This window comes from Dipteris shenzhenensis, chromosome 22, assembly GCF_047967505.1.
Source record: "Dipteris shenzhenensis isolate YYH24624 ecotype China chromosome 22, Dip_SZ_1.0, whole genome shotgun sequence".
NCBI classification, from domain to species: Eukaryota; Viridiplantae; Streptophyta; class Polypodiopsida; order Gleicheniales; family Dipteridaceae; genus Dipteris; species Dipteris shenzhenensis.
The window spans coordinates 22624060-22642939 of record NC_141617.1 but is presented as its reverse complement, the minus strand read 5'-3'; the positions used below and the strand labels follow the sequence as shown (position 1 = coordinate 22642939).

The following is an 18880-nucleotide window of genomic DNA, read 5'->3' as shown; positions in this document are numbered from 1 at the left end:
TCTCTCAATCATTGTGCTAAATCCAATCTCATTGATAGAGAACCATGCATGCAAAGTATCTTGAATCTATGAAGAGGTGATGGCATTATTTCCCCACAAAAAGCAACTACCCTTCTTCTTCCTTTCTAATCTTATTTTTTTGTCCCTCTAGGGGTCTCTAAAAGTCCCTTTCAGGGACTTCCAGTCCCCCTAGGGATCAGGCAAGGGAGATTAAGAGGCTGCTATGCATGCATAGGATGTAGAGCTTAGAGCAAATTTTTAACATCCCACTATGTAGCTAAGGCATCAACAAAGCTATAAGTATTGGGTACATGTGGGGGCTATCCTTTGCAAGTTTTTGACTTGGGTGCAATATACATTCTATACCTTTGGCTATCCTTATTTTTCTTCATTACTCAATATCTTTTTCTTCTTTTGAGTTGTTCTTGCACACATATCCTTTGTCAAAGTTATTCCACTACGTAGGGTTTGGCTATAAAAAAGTAATCTAGCTTCTATATTTAGAGTATATTTATTAATAGATAAATGTGCCATCATACCTCCCACTTCTTCCCACATTGTATCACTTTCAAAATATAAATTGTACCCAAAATATTGCTTCCATGACCAAATAAAATATCCCACTAAGAGAGCTAAGATTATTATTTAGCCTCTCTACTCTATCAAGTAGATGGAGGAGAGCTAGATGCTATTGAAGAATGCCATTTGGACACCTTCTAGATATTGTACTACCATTTCTCCAATGAGGGTACCACTTAGGAATTGGTCAAATCCAACCCCCTAAGCAAATTTCAATCCACCAATTGGAATCATGCAAAGCATGTGAAGAGAGTGGGAAACAAGGAAGGAGTCTCACTTGCGGCTTTCTCACATACACAATGGGGGAATACACACAAAGGTGGAGGCTAAAAATAATTTTCCTCTTTTTAGTTGTGAAAGCCAAAAGAACTCTAAGTACAAAGGAATAGATGAACCCTATATGTGGGTCTCAAACCAAACTCAGCTAACTAAAGTGGCATACTAATTGAGCCACTAACTAGAGTACATAAAGATAGCTGTCATCTAGCTATTATTCATGGGCGGTGTACCAACCGCATCTACAACTAAGAAGTTGGTGACATAAATGCACAATGGTCACCCTGGCATATCACGAGTGGAGCTCGATATCTCAACACTCCCCCTCAAGCTCAATCCCAATGCCTGCACACCAAGGACGTCTCTGAACTTGCGCAGCTTCTCTATGCCCAATGCCTTCGTGAATATGTCAGCTACCTAATCCTATGTGTTGACATAAACTAGATCAATAAAAGCTACTAGAACCTTCTCCTGCACATAGTGATAATGCATCTCAATGTGCTTTGTTCTAGCATGATAGACTGGGTTATTTGCCAAGTGTATACTGCTCATGTTGTCACAATAAATGACAACTGGCCCATCTGTAGACTGATGCATATCATAAAGTAGCTTATCCAACCAAGCTACCTCACATGCTAGCATAATAGACTGGGTTATTTGCCAAGTGTATACTGCTCATGTTGTCATAATAAATGACAACTGGCCCATCTATAGACTGATGCATATCATAAAGTAGCTTATCCAACCAAGCTACCTCACATGTAGCCATTGCTGCACCCCTGTACTCAGCCTCTGTGCTCGACAAGGCACCTGTAGGTTGCTTCTTGCTGCTCCAAGTGACTGCAGCACTCCCAAAAGAGAACACATATCCACTGGTAGATCGTCTATTAGAAATACTACCAGCCCAATCAGCATCAATGTATCGATGCAACTGTATTTGAACCCCAGTCTCATAAAATAGTCCATACTGCAATGTGGACTTCACATACCTCAGTATGCGTCTAGCCATATCCAAATGCAGTTTCCTTGGAGCCTGCATAAATTGACTTACCAAACCAACAGCATAACTCAAATCTGGCTTGGTAATAGTCATATAAATCAGACTTCCTACTATGCGTTTGTACATAGTAGGGTCTTCCAGAAGCTCACCTGCATCTGCACTCAGCTTCACATTTTGCTCCAAAGGAACTGAAATAGGCTTACAGCCTGTCATCCCATATTTGGATAGCATGTCCAATCCATACTACCTCTGCAAGAGCCATATCCCACTTGTGGATATAATCACCTCAATGCCCGAGAAGTAACGCAACTCTCCCAAATCCTTCATCTCAAACTTCTGCTTCAATAGCATTTTCACATGAAGGATATCTTCATCACTATCACCAGTGATGATCAAATCATCAACATAAATGACAAGCAGCATAATACCTTTCTCTATTTTTCTCACATAAAGTGAGAAATCTGCCTTGGAAATCTAAAAACCAATAGTGACAAGATACTGTCCTATCTTGTCAAACCATGCTCTGGGTGCTTGCTTCAAGCCATACAAGGATTTCTTCAACCTGCAAACAAACTCAGGATGAACAGCATGAACATAATCTGGTGGCTGCTCCATATAGACCTCTTCTTGCAAATCACCATGCAAGAAAGCATTCTTTACATCCATCTGATGTAAAGACCATCCCTTTGATGTAGCCATAGCAATGACTGCTCTTATGGTTGCCATCCTTGCAATCGAGTTGAATGTTTCTTCATAATCAATGCCATATGTCTGTGCATACCCCTTGACATCTAATCTTGCCTTGTATCTATTCACAGAACCATCTGCATTGTGCTTCACCTTATAAACCCACTTGCAGCCAATTGCATTCTTGTCTTTAGGCAAAGGCACCAATTCCCATGTAGCATTTGCTTCCAAGGCATCCATTTCTTCATCCATGGCTTTCTCCCATTTTTCTTTTCCCATGGCTTGCTCAAAAGACTCGGGGGGGTCACTATGTATAAACCCTCTATACCATGTGCGTTCAAGGCATATTTCTAAAATCCCTTATCTGTGTAAATTTTTCATTAATAAAATGTACCCCTTTTCTATACAAATCTGTAAATTTTTTCCAAAACTATTTTAAATAGTCCCTTATGTATATTTATTTCTGTAAATTTTAGAAATAAAAAATATATTTTTGTTGAACTCAAGTGATAGGGTTACATACGATGAGTAACCCCCCCGAGTCAAAAGAAGTGGGTTCTGGTTCCTGTATCACTTTGACCATATAGGCATAGTGAATGGCTGTAAATCCATCATATTTCAGCCTATCCATAGGATACGTAGCTTTGGTAGACTTGTGCAAAATAGGCTCACTACCAGGTGCTCTCAAAACATCCCTGGTCTTCCTCACTTCAGGTGTAACAATAGAAGGAATACCCAACTCATCATTAAGGCTCTATTCTGAGCCACTGGATTCACCATCCACATAAGAGTGACCTGCATTCACATCAACCATGGGCTGATCTACTTTCTCTTTTCCTTTTCATGATACCTGCATACCACTATCTGCATTGCTTTGAGGAGATCCTCCTGATCTCAATCTGCCTGTCCAGGGCGAACTATGTGAACCACTGGTAGAGGACACTACAGGTCCACTAATATTTTGTGATTGCTGCTGTGAATTCTGTGCAACATTATCATTTTGTGCATCTACATCATTAATCACATTTACTGGTTTATACCAGCTGCTCATCTCATCAAAAGCAACATCTCTACTCACTGTAAACTTATGAGTAGAAGGGTTATAGCATCTATACCCTTTCTGTTGCTGAGAATAACCAATGAAGATGCACTTCTCAGCTTTTGGATCCAACTTGGATCTCAAATCACCTGGCACATGAACATAGGCAATGCAACCAAAAACTTTCAAATGAGAAATATCTGGTTTCCTACCAGTATACCTCTTCTCTGGCATCATGCCATGTATTGCTGCAGTGGGAGTCCTTTTCATTATGTAGATTGCTATAGCAACTGCTTCAGCCCAATAATAATTTGGCAGGTCTTTTTCGTTGAGCATGGCATGAGATACCTCTCCAATATGCCTGTTTTTTCTTTCTGTAAGTCCCATTTTGCTGGGGGGTATGACTGCATGAATATTGCTGCTTTATGCCATGCTCCTGCAAGAAACTTGCAAACTCATTTGAGAGGTACTCTCCCCCTCCATCTGACCTTAGGCATTTTATTTGTAGGCTTGTTTCTTTTTCAACCATAGCTTTAAAAGCTTTGAAATGACCAAACACTTCACTTTTCTTTTTCATAAAATACACCCAAACTTTTCTGTTGTAGTCATCAATAAAAGTGATAAAATAATGACAGCCTCCAATAGATGTAGCTTTAGTAGTCCACACATCAGAGTGGATTAATTCTAATGGCCTCTTACTCTCTTGAACATGTCTAAGAATTTCCTTGCCTGTTAACCGAATCGACAGGCTTCACATACCTTATGCATTTCTGCAACCTTGAACTTAGGCAATCCTGCAACAATATTTTGGGTGTGCATTAATTTAAGTCGCTGTACATTAACATGACCAATGCGTTTGTGCCAAATATTAGTATCTGCTGCAAATACACTGATCCCATGTGCAAACATTGCTGCACTCAATTCAGGCATGTCCACATCCAATGTAAACATCCTGCCCTTCTTCTTCCCTTTTGCTATCAAGCGACCTTTATTTTTCATATCCTCAACAAATCATCCATGAGGATTAAATCTGACCTGCAAGCCCTGCTCAATCATTTGACCAATAGAAACCAGGTTCTTGGTGATATTCGGGACATGAAATACATCAGACAAGTATTTCTTTTTCCCATCCTGCATAGACAAAGGAATTTTACCAATCTGCACGATAGGATGTGCAGTATCATCATCAGTCTCCACAAATCCTGGTCTTTCCATTTTCCTTGCATCCTGCATCCATTCTGCATGACCTGTCATGTGGTTTGATGCACCTGAGTCAACATACCACACATCATTGCTTTCTTCTGCACTTGTCACAGAATTGGTCATGTGCTGCACCATAAGCAGATGCTCATTTCTGTCATCACCCTGTCTACTAGAGGATGCATAATTGCCTTGCTGCAATTTTCTAGTCATGATGTCATTCTGCTTTTTATAGCAGTCTTTAACCATATGACCCATTTTACCACAGTAGTAGCATTCAACATTGCTATTTGCATTTTGGCCTCTTTGCCATCCACCACGACCTCTTTGGCTCCCCCTGCCTCTAAAGTTACCACGTCCTCCTCCATAGGACTGGTTTTCTTGAATTTGCTGCATATTCTAATTTCTGCCACAGCCTCCAGATCGGCCTGCTCTACCTCTGCCTCTACCTCTTCTGGCATTTGAGTAGAAGATAGTTTCTTTTGAAGCTCCTCCTGAAGAAGATGCACCACCATTTCTCTACTCTTCAAAAATTAGAAGAGCAATCAACTCCCCAAATTCTCACGGACGGCAATGGCTGTCCGGAACTGTGCATAATCCTTTCCTAGACCATTCAAGGTCACAGAAGCTAAATCATCATCTTCCACTGGCGACCCAATGGAAGCAAGTGCATCTGCAATCTTCTTCACATTCATGTGGTAGTCATTGATGCTCATATTTTCTCTCTACACATTATGCAACTCCTGCTTGAGTTGCATTTTCCTGGCTTGCATATTTGTGCTATACATTTTTGTCAAAGTATCCCATGCCTCCTTCGGTGTGCTTGCATCCTGAATATGCACAACCATAGAATCTGAAATACTGATAGACAGCCAGTACATAACTTTTATGGCTCTCTCATGCTAGCCTTTAAATGCCTGCATTTCCTATTGATTGGGAACATTAGGAAGAACTGGTTCTTCTTCAGCTCCAGTAATGAACTCCCAATAGCCTTTTCCCATAAGGAAAATCATCATTCTAAACTTCCATGCTTGGAAGTTGTTCTTGTCAAGCTTTTCAGTGACAATCTGTGAAAGAGCATCAGACGCCATTACACAACACTGCAAAAATATTCTGTCACTGCAAAAAACACAACTTCTACCTCACAAGGGCAAATCTGCAAAATTGACAAAAGTGGTATTTGACCACACAGTCACTTCCTAGTGACGATTTTGCATCAACAGGCAATAAGAATGATTCTGTCACTCCCAATATCTGTGCGCACAGGCATACGATGTAATTTCTGTGATAACTTTTCACCGACCTGTAGAATAGTGGTCGCACAGCAAAAACAGGGCACTTTTCTGAGTGCCTGCGGAAAACTTCCACCACCAAAACGGGCCCCGAAATGGCCTCGAATAAAAAAAGGGCCCTGAAATGGCCTCAAATCAAAACGGGCCTCAAAATGGCTCGGAAATGGCCCCGCAGCATATACTGCCCTCTCACCACACCGCGAACGGTGTCCCAATCTGAGAGAGTGCACTCTTGCACTTTTCGGTTGTGCTACCTGCAGAGATTTGCTCCCAAACTCGAAAAAGGAAAGCAACACTGATCCTCTTACCAAGACACCGTGAACTTGGTTTGCTTTCTTGAGCTCCTTACCACGAACTGAGTTTTGATACCATGTAAAGAGAGTGCGAGAGAAGGAAGGAGTCTCACTGCGGCTTTCTCACATACACAATGGGGGAATACACACAAAGGTGGAGGCTAAAAACAATTTTCCTCTTTTTAGTTGTGAAAGCCAAAAGAACTCTAAGTACAAAGGAATAGATGAATCCTATATGTGGGTCTCAAACCAAACTCAGCTAACTAAGGTGGCATACTAACTGGGCCACTAACTAGAGTACATAAAGATAGCTGTCATCCAGCTATTATTCATGGGCAGTGTACCAATCGCATTTGCAGCTAACAAGTCGGTGACAAATGCACACAAGTGGAGCTCGATATCTCAACAAAGCACACATGACTCCAAAACTTATAGCTCAAGGAGGTTAGCCACTACCCATGGAAATGGTTATTGCAAACTCTTCCAAGTATAAATTTTACATAGTCCCACAAATACCCAATAACCTATCTAGTAAGGAGGGGGAAGAGAGAGAGAGAGAGAGAGAGAGAGAGAGAGAGCGGGGGGGGCGGGGGGAGAGATTCATTGAGAGCCCAAAATTCAATTAGATGGCTCAGTTGGGATTAGTGAGAATCTGAGATTCTTTGTTGCCCCTAGTGAGAATCTAGGATGCCAAAATTCAATCAAATGGCTTGATTCAAGTTAGCAAGAATCTGTCATGCGTTGTTGCCTCATAGAGGCTCCTTATTGTCATTCCAGAAAATCTAACAATACATCTAGGTTCCTCGTGGCTATTTACACTTATGGGCAAAGGTGAGGGATGGACTTACATCATTTAGTGACTCTCCTTAGGTGGATAACTAAGAAACCTTGGTTATATTAGGCATTTAGAAAGCCTGAAGACATAGTCCACTGTACAACAAATCAAGTGTACCATATGTTGGTGAAAGGGAAGAGTTGGCTCAATCAGAAGGGTAATCCAGTTTGGCACACTTGGAAGAGTAGGGCTTGGTGGAAGGAAATACTTTTGCTGAACTAGTGCTCCAAGATTCCATATCAAGGGAAGGTGTTTATCTAGCACATGCTAGTGGGAGGCCTACCCATGGGAGACCAATTACAAAAGTAGCGAATTGCTTCTAGTAATTGTCTATTTTGCACTACATGCTTGGAAGCTTCTCTGCATCTCTTCATTTCATGTCTGATGGTGGCTTGAAGGTGTGAGATTTCATTTCTTGCATATGGACTCTATTGAGCAACATGCCCATCATAGCTAAACACCAGGTTTTTAGCAAGATTTGCATGGGCTAGATAACCTAGAGTATTTGGTCTTCATTCATTTTTTCAAATAGGTGATATATTTGGTTAGCAAGGAATGCTTTCATACTTGATGCAAAAGTTAGTATTAAATCTCACATAGGTCCTACCAAACAGCTATTATTGTGGCAACTCTCTTCCTTAAGGTTAGCCCATTTGGTGGAGAATGGCACGGCTATCTGTTGGATGAGCATACTTCAAGCTACCACAGTGGTTCAGAGTAATTAGGGAGGGAAATATTGAACATTGCATGCCGACCATGTGGACCATCTGTTAAAAAAATTGAAAATGAGAGAGAGAGAGAGAGAGAGAGAGAGAGAGAGAGTTTTCAAAAGTGACATCAAACTTGAATGCACTTCACATTCTTTAAGTAAAAAAGTTGTTTTAATAGAAAAAATTTCTAGTGCATTAGATCTTACCACACTATAACTTCTTTGCCAGCTTATGATTTTTTAAGTCCCAAGATCCAATAATATAAGTGCTTTAGAAAATACAATCTTTGAATTTGTTAGGGAGATGTGGTAAATGAGAGAGAACCAAGAGTGCTTCAACACATTCTATTGGCACAATTACTAAAGATTGGTCAACTCCCCATGAACATGATTAATGACTAACATGGAGTGCTTGTTAAAACACCCTTGGTTAGTGTTCAATCAAGTTGTACCAAGCTAGTAGAGAAAGGGATATGACTAAGAGAGCACTAAGAGTATTATGAGAGTATTAAGACTACTAGGAGAGTACAGAGGCAAGTGAAGAAAGAGAGTACTAAGAGTGCTTCATTGCATTGTGCTGGCACATTACAAAAGCTGGGTCAGCTCACCACCATGAACATGAATAGCCACTGGCATTGGGTGCTTGCTAATATACCTTTGGCTAGTGTTCAATCAAGTGATACCAAGACAGTGGAGATGTGGGACTAATGGCAGGTTCCTCCACATTCTGGTTACAACTATATGGATGGGGGATGGGGTGAGATTTACAATGATAGTCAACCCCAGTTGTGTGGCATCACATTGGCACAAGAGGAGATAATGCTTGCCTTAAGTGCCATGGACGTAAAGATTGAACTCAATAGCTAGCATGGATCCAAAGCATGAGGAGATGCTCTGAGCTACTTTTGAATATGCTTTAAATATTTGCTTTTGAAAGCAAAAAGGAAAGCTTCTCTCTTTCAATTACATAATTTATTGAGTAGTTGGCACTCGCTCTCTTTGCAAACCCACATTTGATTAGATTTTCACCAAGGATTTTATATCCCCATGGTTTAAAATGTAAGTAAGTTTTGTGAATTTATCTTAATAAAGACTAAGATATGAACATTTGGAAGTCGAATGTATTGAATAAGTATGATATGGAATGCATGTATCTAGCAACATGAATTAATGCTCCCATTAAAGGATTGAATATTACTTTACATGAATCTCTCATTTCATTTATTTGCTCCCATTAAAGGATTGAATATTCACTTTACATGAATATTATAGTTTACATGAATCTCTCATTTCATTTATTTGCCCATTAAGCTAAATAGAAGAGCTCCACGCTATACAAAGTTAACTTTTGGGGGTTTGGGTATGTTTATGAGGGCACCTACTCCAATCAGGTCTTGTGACTAAGAGCCAGGTCTCCATGTGCTAGAAATCTCAGCGTGCAAGAGAGGAAATCACCAATAGCCTCTTGCAAGAATCAAATGCCAAACATTGTAGAGGAGATTCTCCGTGGTTGCTAGAAATATTTCACCTATTGCAGAGCATGTCCTCTGCCAATTCCCAAGTCACTCACTTAATGCACTTAATGCTTTGCTTTTCTAGAATAGAAGAGATGTATTCCAAATCTCTGGCTCCCACGGGGTGCCGTAGCCCACCCCTAAAACATCTTCAAACGTGGGCTAAAATCTTAGAAATATCGCCTTTAAATTTACAAGGAAGTCGGTGAGCTCTTCCATGGGGACCTGCTTAGGGGCTTGAAATATTCAAACAAATAGCTATATTCCTGCTCTAAGGGGGCATAATTGGAGGACTAATTGCTCTCATCAATATTTCCCTCCCCTTGCCTTTAATAGCTCATTTCCCCTACCCATTTCACTCTTCTAGTCTCCCATTAGGTTTGAGATTAAAGATCAAAAAGGGCCAATCAATTAAAGACCAAAAAGGGCCAATCAATTAGAAACTTAGGAAAATAGATATTCATATATCCAAGTGATTATAAGTGATAGAGAGAGAGATTGGCTACCCAAGAAAATTCATTGGCCAACCAATAGTTGCAGTTGTAGCTTCCTCCCACGTTAACCCAATTACCTTGGTATAAGCAAACCTGGACACACCTTGGTATAAGTAATCTGCCATTTGCAATTCTCTTCCCATCGATGCAATTAACGGTTTGGCATTTGCGAATTAACGTAACAATGATTGACCATGTCGCTTACTTGGGCCGCAGGTAAATTAGCAAATTGACTAGGGATCGTGAGATAGACCAAAAAGACGCTCTCAATGACAGCTAGTGCTCATCCAAGCTTAAAAGCTCAACCTGCACTGTGAATTAATCTTAGTTCTGGTGGACGAATGCAATGAGAGAAGGTGAAACGCTCCCTTGCTACGCTTAACACCTAATTACGTAATTGAAGGTGAAGAGATGGCTGCACACGCAAATTATACTTGTCTGCCTGAGCTATGTTACATTAATCTATGTCGGTAATTACGATCAACTAGATTCTAACATATACAAGCTGAGTGCAACGTTGCAATTATAAACTTTGTCAGCCATTTGCAGTAACTAGGTATGCTTGATCCGCCAGGTTAGTTTATATCCGCTCCTCGCATAACCTGCGATCCAAACGTTTCATGTATCAAAATACTAGGGGAATCTGGGCATGGAGGAGTCGGAAGCCGGACAGTACGTCAAGGTGAGGTCGTTTAAAAGATGCTGAAAAAACACAGCAGAGAAGGCAATTTCCTCCATTCATATATTGGTAGGCCTACCGGTGGCGACAATAATACTGTATTAATCGAAAGGTTCAATCGAGCGCAGTGGAAATCCTTGAGTATTGGGAAAACTTACAATTATAAGTTCGTCAGGTCCACAAGCCGTGCCTACACATGAGCCGGCCAAAGGAAAGACAGACATTAGTTCGAAACATGCAGATTTAGAGAAACATTAAGCTCAGAAACATTTTAGAGAAACATTAAACTCAGAAACAAGCTTCAGGAACTATGACGCTGCGAATGAGAACGCTATCTACGTGATCTTTGTGTCGATCGTCATGGTATGCTGCAGGACGTAAGGAAAGGAAAAGGTATCGATGCTCGACCTTGTATGCAGAAGAGAACAGAACTTATAGAAGGTACGAGTCATTTCTGGTGATAACGGCATACATATTACTGTGTGCGCAGCTTGACGACTGTCGACGTTAGCTTGATTTGTCCAGAAATGATAAAGGGCTGTCGCGTACCTGAAATAAGAGAGCGAGCAGAAGTCCCAGGGTGAAGACGGCGAAGGTGATCGATCTGAGCACCATCGACCAGGCTGGTCCGTGACGGTCATTTTCATCGGGGAGGGCTCTCGAACTGATGAACATGTAGAGAAGTGATAAGAAGCAGGTAAGGAGGAGTGTGATGCGAATGAGATAGGGCATTGTTTCGGAAGGAAGCTGCAGCAGCGCCCCAGCGCAAAGGGCAAAGATAGAGTGAGCGAGGTTGAGGCGGAGTTCGGAGGGCGAGGGAAGGGCCATAGAGGCTTGCAGGGAGCTGAAGATCGGAGATGGTTACCCAGAGAAAAAGGAAGCGACAGAAGAAGCGAAGACGTGAGCAAAAATGGGACACTGAGGAATGAAAATAGGCAGCGAGACTGATGATGAAGATGCAAAAATGGGACACTGATGATGATGATGAAGAAGATGCAAATGACGTCTATGATTTGAAGAAGATGCAAATGACGTGGAAGCTACATAAAATGACGTCTATGTTTTGAAGGAGTCGTCTTTCTTCAGGACAACTTTTTTATCTGCAGTTCACAGATCGTGGCGGCTCAATCCAACGTAAGCGCAGATCGCTGTCCGTTGGATGAACAGTTGATCGAAGGGCTCGGATTGGGTGATGAAAGGGGCGCTGCACGTGTGGCAGACTGGTTTTGGTTGGAATTCGACCGGTTACCCTTTGAGGAGCAAATTATGATTCGTCAGATTTGTTGATCCAACGGTCTAGATCAATCCTCCGCCGACCCGTGCCGTTGACGATGAAGACGACCTAGCTTTTCCTCATTCCTTTATATACTTCACAGTACTGGGTAGAAGCAATAGCCACTACAAACTACTTGCTTAATTGGCTTCCTACCAAATTGATTCAGGGTATGACACCTTATGAAGCATTCACTCAACACAAGCCACACATTGGGCATCTCTGTGTATTTGGTTGCATAGCATATGCCCACATACATGACGACCATCCTAGGAAATTGGATGCGAAGTCACGTAAATGCATCATGGTTGGCTACAGTGAAGAAAGCAAAGCATACAAGTTGTATGCTCCCATCAACTGAAAGGTCATTATCTCTAGAGATGTAATCTTTGATGAGAATCAGAATGGAAGACCTCAAATACACAGGAGATAGACGCACTGATTTCACAGTAATCTACCAAAACGGTGATGAAGAAGAGCAAGAATTGCCACTAACACCCCAAGCAGAGCCACAGCAACTCGGATGGTCTACTAGGGAAAGCAGACCTCTAGCCAGATTGACATATGCTCAGAAAGGCAAAGCAATTCAAGTTGAAACCACCAACTATGCTCTTATGACTACCACCAGACTTCGACATGAAAGATCTTGGACTTACGCATTATTGTCTTGGAATTGAGTTCTGGAGGGATTCAGACAGCACCTTCATGAGTCAGCTCAAGTATGTTGACAGTCTCCTGAAGAAGTTTCATATGGCAAATTGCAAGATTGTAGCCACTCCCATGGAACAGAGTTTGAAACTTACTAAAGATTCAGAAAAGCCTACAGTTAATGACAGGTACTACAGGCAGCTCATCGGATCTCTTATATATCTAACTATCACATGGCTAGATATTTGTTATGCAGTAAGTTCACTAGCACAATTTATGGCAAATCCAAAACAGTCTCATTGCAATGCAGCCAAAAGAGCCTTGAGATACATTAGAGGTACAAGACAGTTTGGGATAGAATACAAAGGAAGTCATCCACGGTTGCACAGATACTGTGACAGTGATTATGTCAGAGATCATGAGACTAGGAGATCGACACAGGGATATGCATTTTTCCTTGGTCAAGTTGCTATATCATGGTTGTCAAACAAACAGCCAACTGTTTCTTTGTCTTCGACTGAAGCAGAAGATAGAGCACTCACTCCAGCTGCATGTGAGGCTTTATGGTTCAAAAGACTATTGTCAAGAGATTGTCAAAGAAAGATTACTTTGATGAATCAAAGCCAACAACAATATATCGGCTTAAGCATTGGACAAGTATATCACTCCAAAACAAAGCACATTGATGTCAGAGAGCACTTCATCAGAGAAAGAGTGCTACTTGGTGACATCACACTACAACATTGTGATAGCAAAGAGAATGTTGCAGACATCTTTACCAAACCACTCGATAAAGAGATTTTCGAGAAACACCAACTAGCTCTTGGTTTGATGTAGACGAAGGACATGCACATTAAAGAGGTGTGATGGAATGTAATGTTCAGTCCTTCTTTGACTCTCTAGAATCATCATCTTGAGGGAAGGCGATCTTGAGGGAAGGTGTTGAGAGATCATGCTCAACATCATGTGATCATACGTGCATAGCACTAACCCAATATAGTGCTATAAAGGAAAGGGTTAGATGCCCTAACCCTAACCCCAAATGGGTTTGTATATATTCTACATTTTCAACTAAATCTAGTGTATAGTTAGTCATTTGTGGTGTGCTCTCTAGCTGTGCCCTCTCTCCTCATCTCCACTCTTCTCCTCTCCCCTCTTCATATTTTGTCACCTTTTTGGGCAACCAACTTGTCGATCAAGGGCTACTTAGCAAAGCCTACACTCAAGCACTACCAACTCAAACCAACGTATGTTTTCCTAGATTTGGAAGGCTATTCATCTATTTTGGTGTACTTCTTGGTTATATATCTTGGCTAATCAACATAACATTTTGTAATATACTTTAGCATTTATTGTACATTTTTGTAGCCTTCTTTCAGTTCAATATTGATGCAAGACATCCGATTTCAATCCGCTTCAGGAAAAAGAAAAGACTACACGTCCGATCTGACCATTGGTTCGGCATCCGACCCAGACATTCAAACGAGACTCCAACAGTGCCCTAACTCTCTACCAAAACCAACGCAATCAATGCCATGCGTACTAGATTCTTTGTACCAACTGCACCACCCAAGGATGTATGAGGTATTCACCTGAGTCTTGTCGACAAGCCTCTTCGCTCGGATAAGGCTCTCACTTTTACAATTGGCAACCTCGTCGACCCCTACTTGACAAACTCCATGATGCAGTATAACACCCGCAGTGCCAAATGCAAGATCAACACTAGTCCCTCCCAATCATCGAAATGCACTGCGAGTTCCCTGCATGTTGAACTGACTGACTGTCAATCGCAATGACACATCAATGTAAGCTTCTCACGTGATTGATCTAAAAATGGCACCCAAGAGAAGCCATTGGCTCACAGCTCCCAATGCCTTAGAACAGCCAGAGCCAATCCTTGAGCTCTTAAGCGATATAGCACTCCTCGACGCAGACATGGGTCACAAGAATTCTCTCACCCTTGCTCACAAAAGCCCACGCAAGAGCCTGGTCGAGGAAAAAACTATACGCATAGTGGACTCGGAGGAGACTAAATTGGAGGGAGAACCACCCCTTCCTCCGCTAAAGAAGTAGATGCTCACGGCCAGCTTTGTGAACTTCAAGGTCTTTCAGCTACCCATTATCGAGACAAGGAGGTTGTGTATAAGAAGGATGTCAATTCCAACATGCAGAAAGAATTCAAGCTACTAGAGACACATAAAAATTATTTTTTAATCAATAATGTTCACTATGAGAGAAGGCGCCAATAGCTTGTTTGGTATTTAGAAAGAATGCAGTTGCTAGTAAAGGTAAATACTATGAGTAGGGATTCTTATGTGACACTAAGTGCAGCCGAGAAGGGGACAAAGATATCGTGGGTGCATCTTCTCCACTCACGGCTTGTGGGCAAGATAGCTAGAAAGGATTTGAGCGCTTCAAATGCTCATTCCAAGATAGCACCATTTATTTCTGCCTTATTTGAATTTGCCAACCAGATCGGTATGAGGAACTTGGATGTAATTTTTCAGTACTGAGAGGAGTGCACCAAAGCAATTCAAGACAACCATCACGAGGAAGGAAAGACAAAGCAAGCCATGCTTCAAGCTTTGGAAGATGCTCAGTACTCCAAAGATGAAGCTACTATGGCTGTGTATGGCCAATCTTTGGCAAAACGCCTATGGGATACATCCCTAGCAGGAGAAGAGCTATTATCTAGCCGGAAGAACCCAAATATTCCAAGAAAATTAAATTAAATCCTCGAGCAAAATCCATGCTTCCAAAGACAAAGACCTAGAAAAAACCAGAGGAGAACATTGCCAGTCTATTGCTCACATCGCCTCCCATAAGCCCCTTTGAGGCCTTTTCCCCTATCCACAAATTGACAGACTTGTAGCAATCCCCAACACAAGATGTGACTAGTCTGTGAGTAGCAAGAATAGTCTCCAACATGGAGGCAGAACATTCCCTCATAGTCTTGCAGAACTATTTTGATAAGCAGAGAAAGGTACATATGCAGCTACAAAAGCAAGTGTAGGAGTTGACAGAAGATAAGAAGGTGGTACAAGAGTATATGCTTAAGCAGTCAGAAATGCAGAAGAAGTTTGACGACACTCAGTTAGAAATAGAGGCAATTAAGAAAGAATATGCCCAATACAGAGAAGTGCAGGACAAGCAAAGCTCGAAGCTCACTGCCCAAGTGAGAGTACAGAAGGAATGCCTGCCAACTATAACAACTTGGCTATAGGAAATGAAAGCATACATTTTTTTGCAACTAGATCGAATGGGTGCAGCCCACACAGACTTAAATATTGAAAATATTATACTAAAGAAATGAATCCATGCATTGGAAGGAGTTGAACAACAGCTCAAGGACATGGCAGAAGAGGTAGATGGAGTTTTCCTCAGCTCCTCCAAAATCAAAGATATGAAGAATCAGTTGGTAAAGACGTCTTAAGACATATGGTCAAATTTTAAAAAATGCATGTTCGTGATTGCTCAAAGACCTTATGATACCTTTGCATCTATTGCATATGCATACGATACCATGGCATATGAATAGAGACGCTTTGATCTAAAGCATAGGATGCAAAATAGAGGCATATGCCAATGCATGATGACACATCATTATTTGAGTTGCAAGCACCCGGATGCCTCTTCTAAAGAGAAGCTACACAGTCCATGATGACGTAGGACATGTTCATCTTTGACATGTTTGGCATGTAGCCATACACACAATTCTTCATGAACTCATCTCTTGATCGACCAACCTTTGATCCAAGTGGACTTTACTTTCTGCATATTTTGTTTTGACTTATCTTTTGGGTTTTATTCCCAAAGGCAAAGGATGACCCACAACTTAAGAGGGGGAAATGCACATTTATGTACAGGATCATAAGTTGTACTCATTGTACAGGCTTCCGCTACGTAGTCACTATGTGCAGACATGCACATACTACTCTGATTCTTTTCAATTTTCGTTCCAGTTTTGGATGCTATCATATGCACCAAACGAAATCCACAAAAAGATATTGTACATGCACCCACTACTTACCCATTGCAATTTAAGAGGGGTGTCGAGGATGGTGTAAAATGCACCATACCATTATGAGCAAACCGTAACCCTAGCCCTAACCTTAAGGGGTACTCATGTATATATTCATGCTTATGTTCAATACAACATAATGTACATGTAGATGTATCGTGTGCACTCCTCTCTCTCTCTCTCTCTCCACTTTATCATTGATGAGAACCTAAGCATGCAGATTCTTATGGGCAAGTTCATAGGTCTCAAAAAGAGTGTGGGCTATGTCCCACGGTAGTATGTGGCTTAGATGGTGGTAACATTAGAGGATGACTTGGTAGTGGATTAGTTCACTATCTTCAAAAAGGCGTTTGAGTCCCAATTGAAGGTAGTGAGCTAGGGAAAGATGCACTTCAAGATCGGCGGGCCTCACCTCTGCATGTTGCACCACCATCTTATGATGGGACACGTTTCATGGCCTCACACTCTTCCAGCATTGGGTGGAGGGGTATCATCAAGAGCCCAGGGTGATGAGCACTTGGAAGAAGAAGAACAGGGACATGATGAAATGGAACAAGAGCAATAGAGTGACAAGGGTGCCAAAGAAAAGGAACAGGAACAACCAGAGGGGAACAACGTTGAGGGCACCTCTGAGCAAAAGACATAGGAACAAACACCAGAGGGGAACAATGGTAAGGGCACTTCCAAGGATCCAAGGACAAGAACAAATCCCAGACTTGGGGAACAGTGGTAAGGGCACCTCCGAGGGACAGTTGGCCAGAGAGTCTTCCAAAGCATTAGAGGGTGGTGAAATGCCCAAAGAGCAAAGGGAAGAGGAAGATGCCAAGGGAGCGGACAAAGGTAACACTGAGTAGCCCTTGCAAACGCTTGTCAAGGAGCAACCCGAGCAGTGATACATCAACTCAGGGCACTATTATTGCATTACATCTATCTCCCTCTCCTTTACAAAGCCTACCCAATGTAGAGGCATTTCCCCTTGATCCATTGCTGACTCAAAATAATCATGAGGATCGGAATGCCATCGAGTCCCAATGGCAAGTCCTCAGGGAGAATATGCTACATGTGGCATAGGCCCTCAATTACTTAGCCAATCTTTGGATCCCTCCCCAAGTACTAGAACACAATCCCAACACAATATCTTTCTGTAGTAAACGTGGTACCAAGAGGAGATGACAGTTTTTTGAGGAGCAAACATCTAGCTTGAGACAGGCTAAGACAGATTTAATAGCAGAATGCAAGAGTATCTAAGAGCAATTGGACAATAGGAGAGTAGCACAGGATGAGCTACTCTATAGCTACTCCCAGCTAAGAGCCAAACCCACAGTGAGCTACAAACCACAACTTCAGCAATCTCTAATGCAAAGTAGATAGTGAGCTACAAACCAACTTTGGTAATCTCTAATGCTAAAGATGATCGTTGCCAAGTCTCGGAGTGAGATCATGGGTGTTGCAGGGACTAACATCGAGTTGCACCCAAAGCTCTACTAGGAGGCCCTAGCCAAAATAGAGATGCTCAAAAAGGAAAACACCTATTAACTACATATCAAGTAGCTAATGACAATGAAGACTTAAGAAAAGAGAATATTCAGTTGCAAGAGAAATTGGAGCAATATGCTCAACTTCAATTGCTTATTTGACTCCTCCAAGAACACCCCTATAAGCTATCCTAAAGATAGCAACCAGGCCATGTTGATGCAATAGGTCAAGTTGATGTGCAAGAGCTCTTATGGGTTGCACTAGCCAGAGTATGCCTTGATGCATCGATTGTGGGGGAGTAGAACTCAACCGCTTCAATATGCTGCCATGCATGATATCAGACTCCTGATGTGGTACTCATTGCAAAACTTGGGAAACTAGCACAACCTCAGGGAGATCTTGCCTCCAGCAAAATTGGGTCAGGATCAAAAACCTGACCTGCTTGGTCTAAACTCCCACATCGCATATATCTATCATTTTTTTAACTTGAATTTTGGCATCCTCAAAATTGCAATGGCCATACTCCTAAACTTGCTCGGCCCGCTGGATCAAGCAATAGTAATGATTGGGACATTACATCCTCTACTGCCTTAGACTTTGATGCACCTCCACCCTCTATGGGTTTGGACCCTGAGGTACCTACCTGCGAATATGATGGCACTATAAAACCCTTTAACCATTTTCTAGAGGAGTGCACCTTATGCTAGGACAATATTTTCAAGGATGTGCACTAGTTGATTGCTGCTTGGACCCACCAACTACCTAAAATAGCGATGCCCGAACTTCCTTCCTATTATTCAAAGCCTTTGAGCAAGCTTAAGAAATTAATCAGTAGTCATACTATTGAAGTAGCAACTATGCATAA

The 18880-nt window shown here is 41.7% G+C and overlaps 1 protein-coding gene across 2 annotated transcripts in view; it reads right to left on the bottom strand.

Annotated features, from left to right (window-relative positions):
- The window catches only part of LOC147887884 (uncharacterized), a 182665-nt gene extending 171128 nt beyond the window's left edge, over positions 1-11537 (bottom strand). The window contains exons 1-3 of one of the 2 annotated variants that reach the window (XM_087393115.1): positions 11147-11537; positions 10756-10787; positions 10474-10520 (exon numbers count right to left, since the gene is read on the bottom strand). In XM_087393115.1, the coding sequence (XP_087249241.1) occupies positions 10758-10787; positions 11147-11425 (309 nt within the window). In that variant the 5' untranslated portion in view covers positions 11426-11537 and the 3' untranslated portion in view covers positions 10474-10520; positions 10756-10757. Of the gene's footprint in view, positions 1-10473; positions 10521-10755; positions 10788-11146 lie in introns of those variants that run through there. The other variant, XM_087393116.1, reaches the window with a different exon arrangement.
- Positions 11538-18880: the final 7343 nt, after the last annotated feature.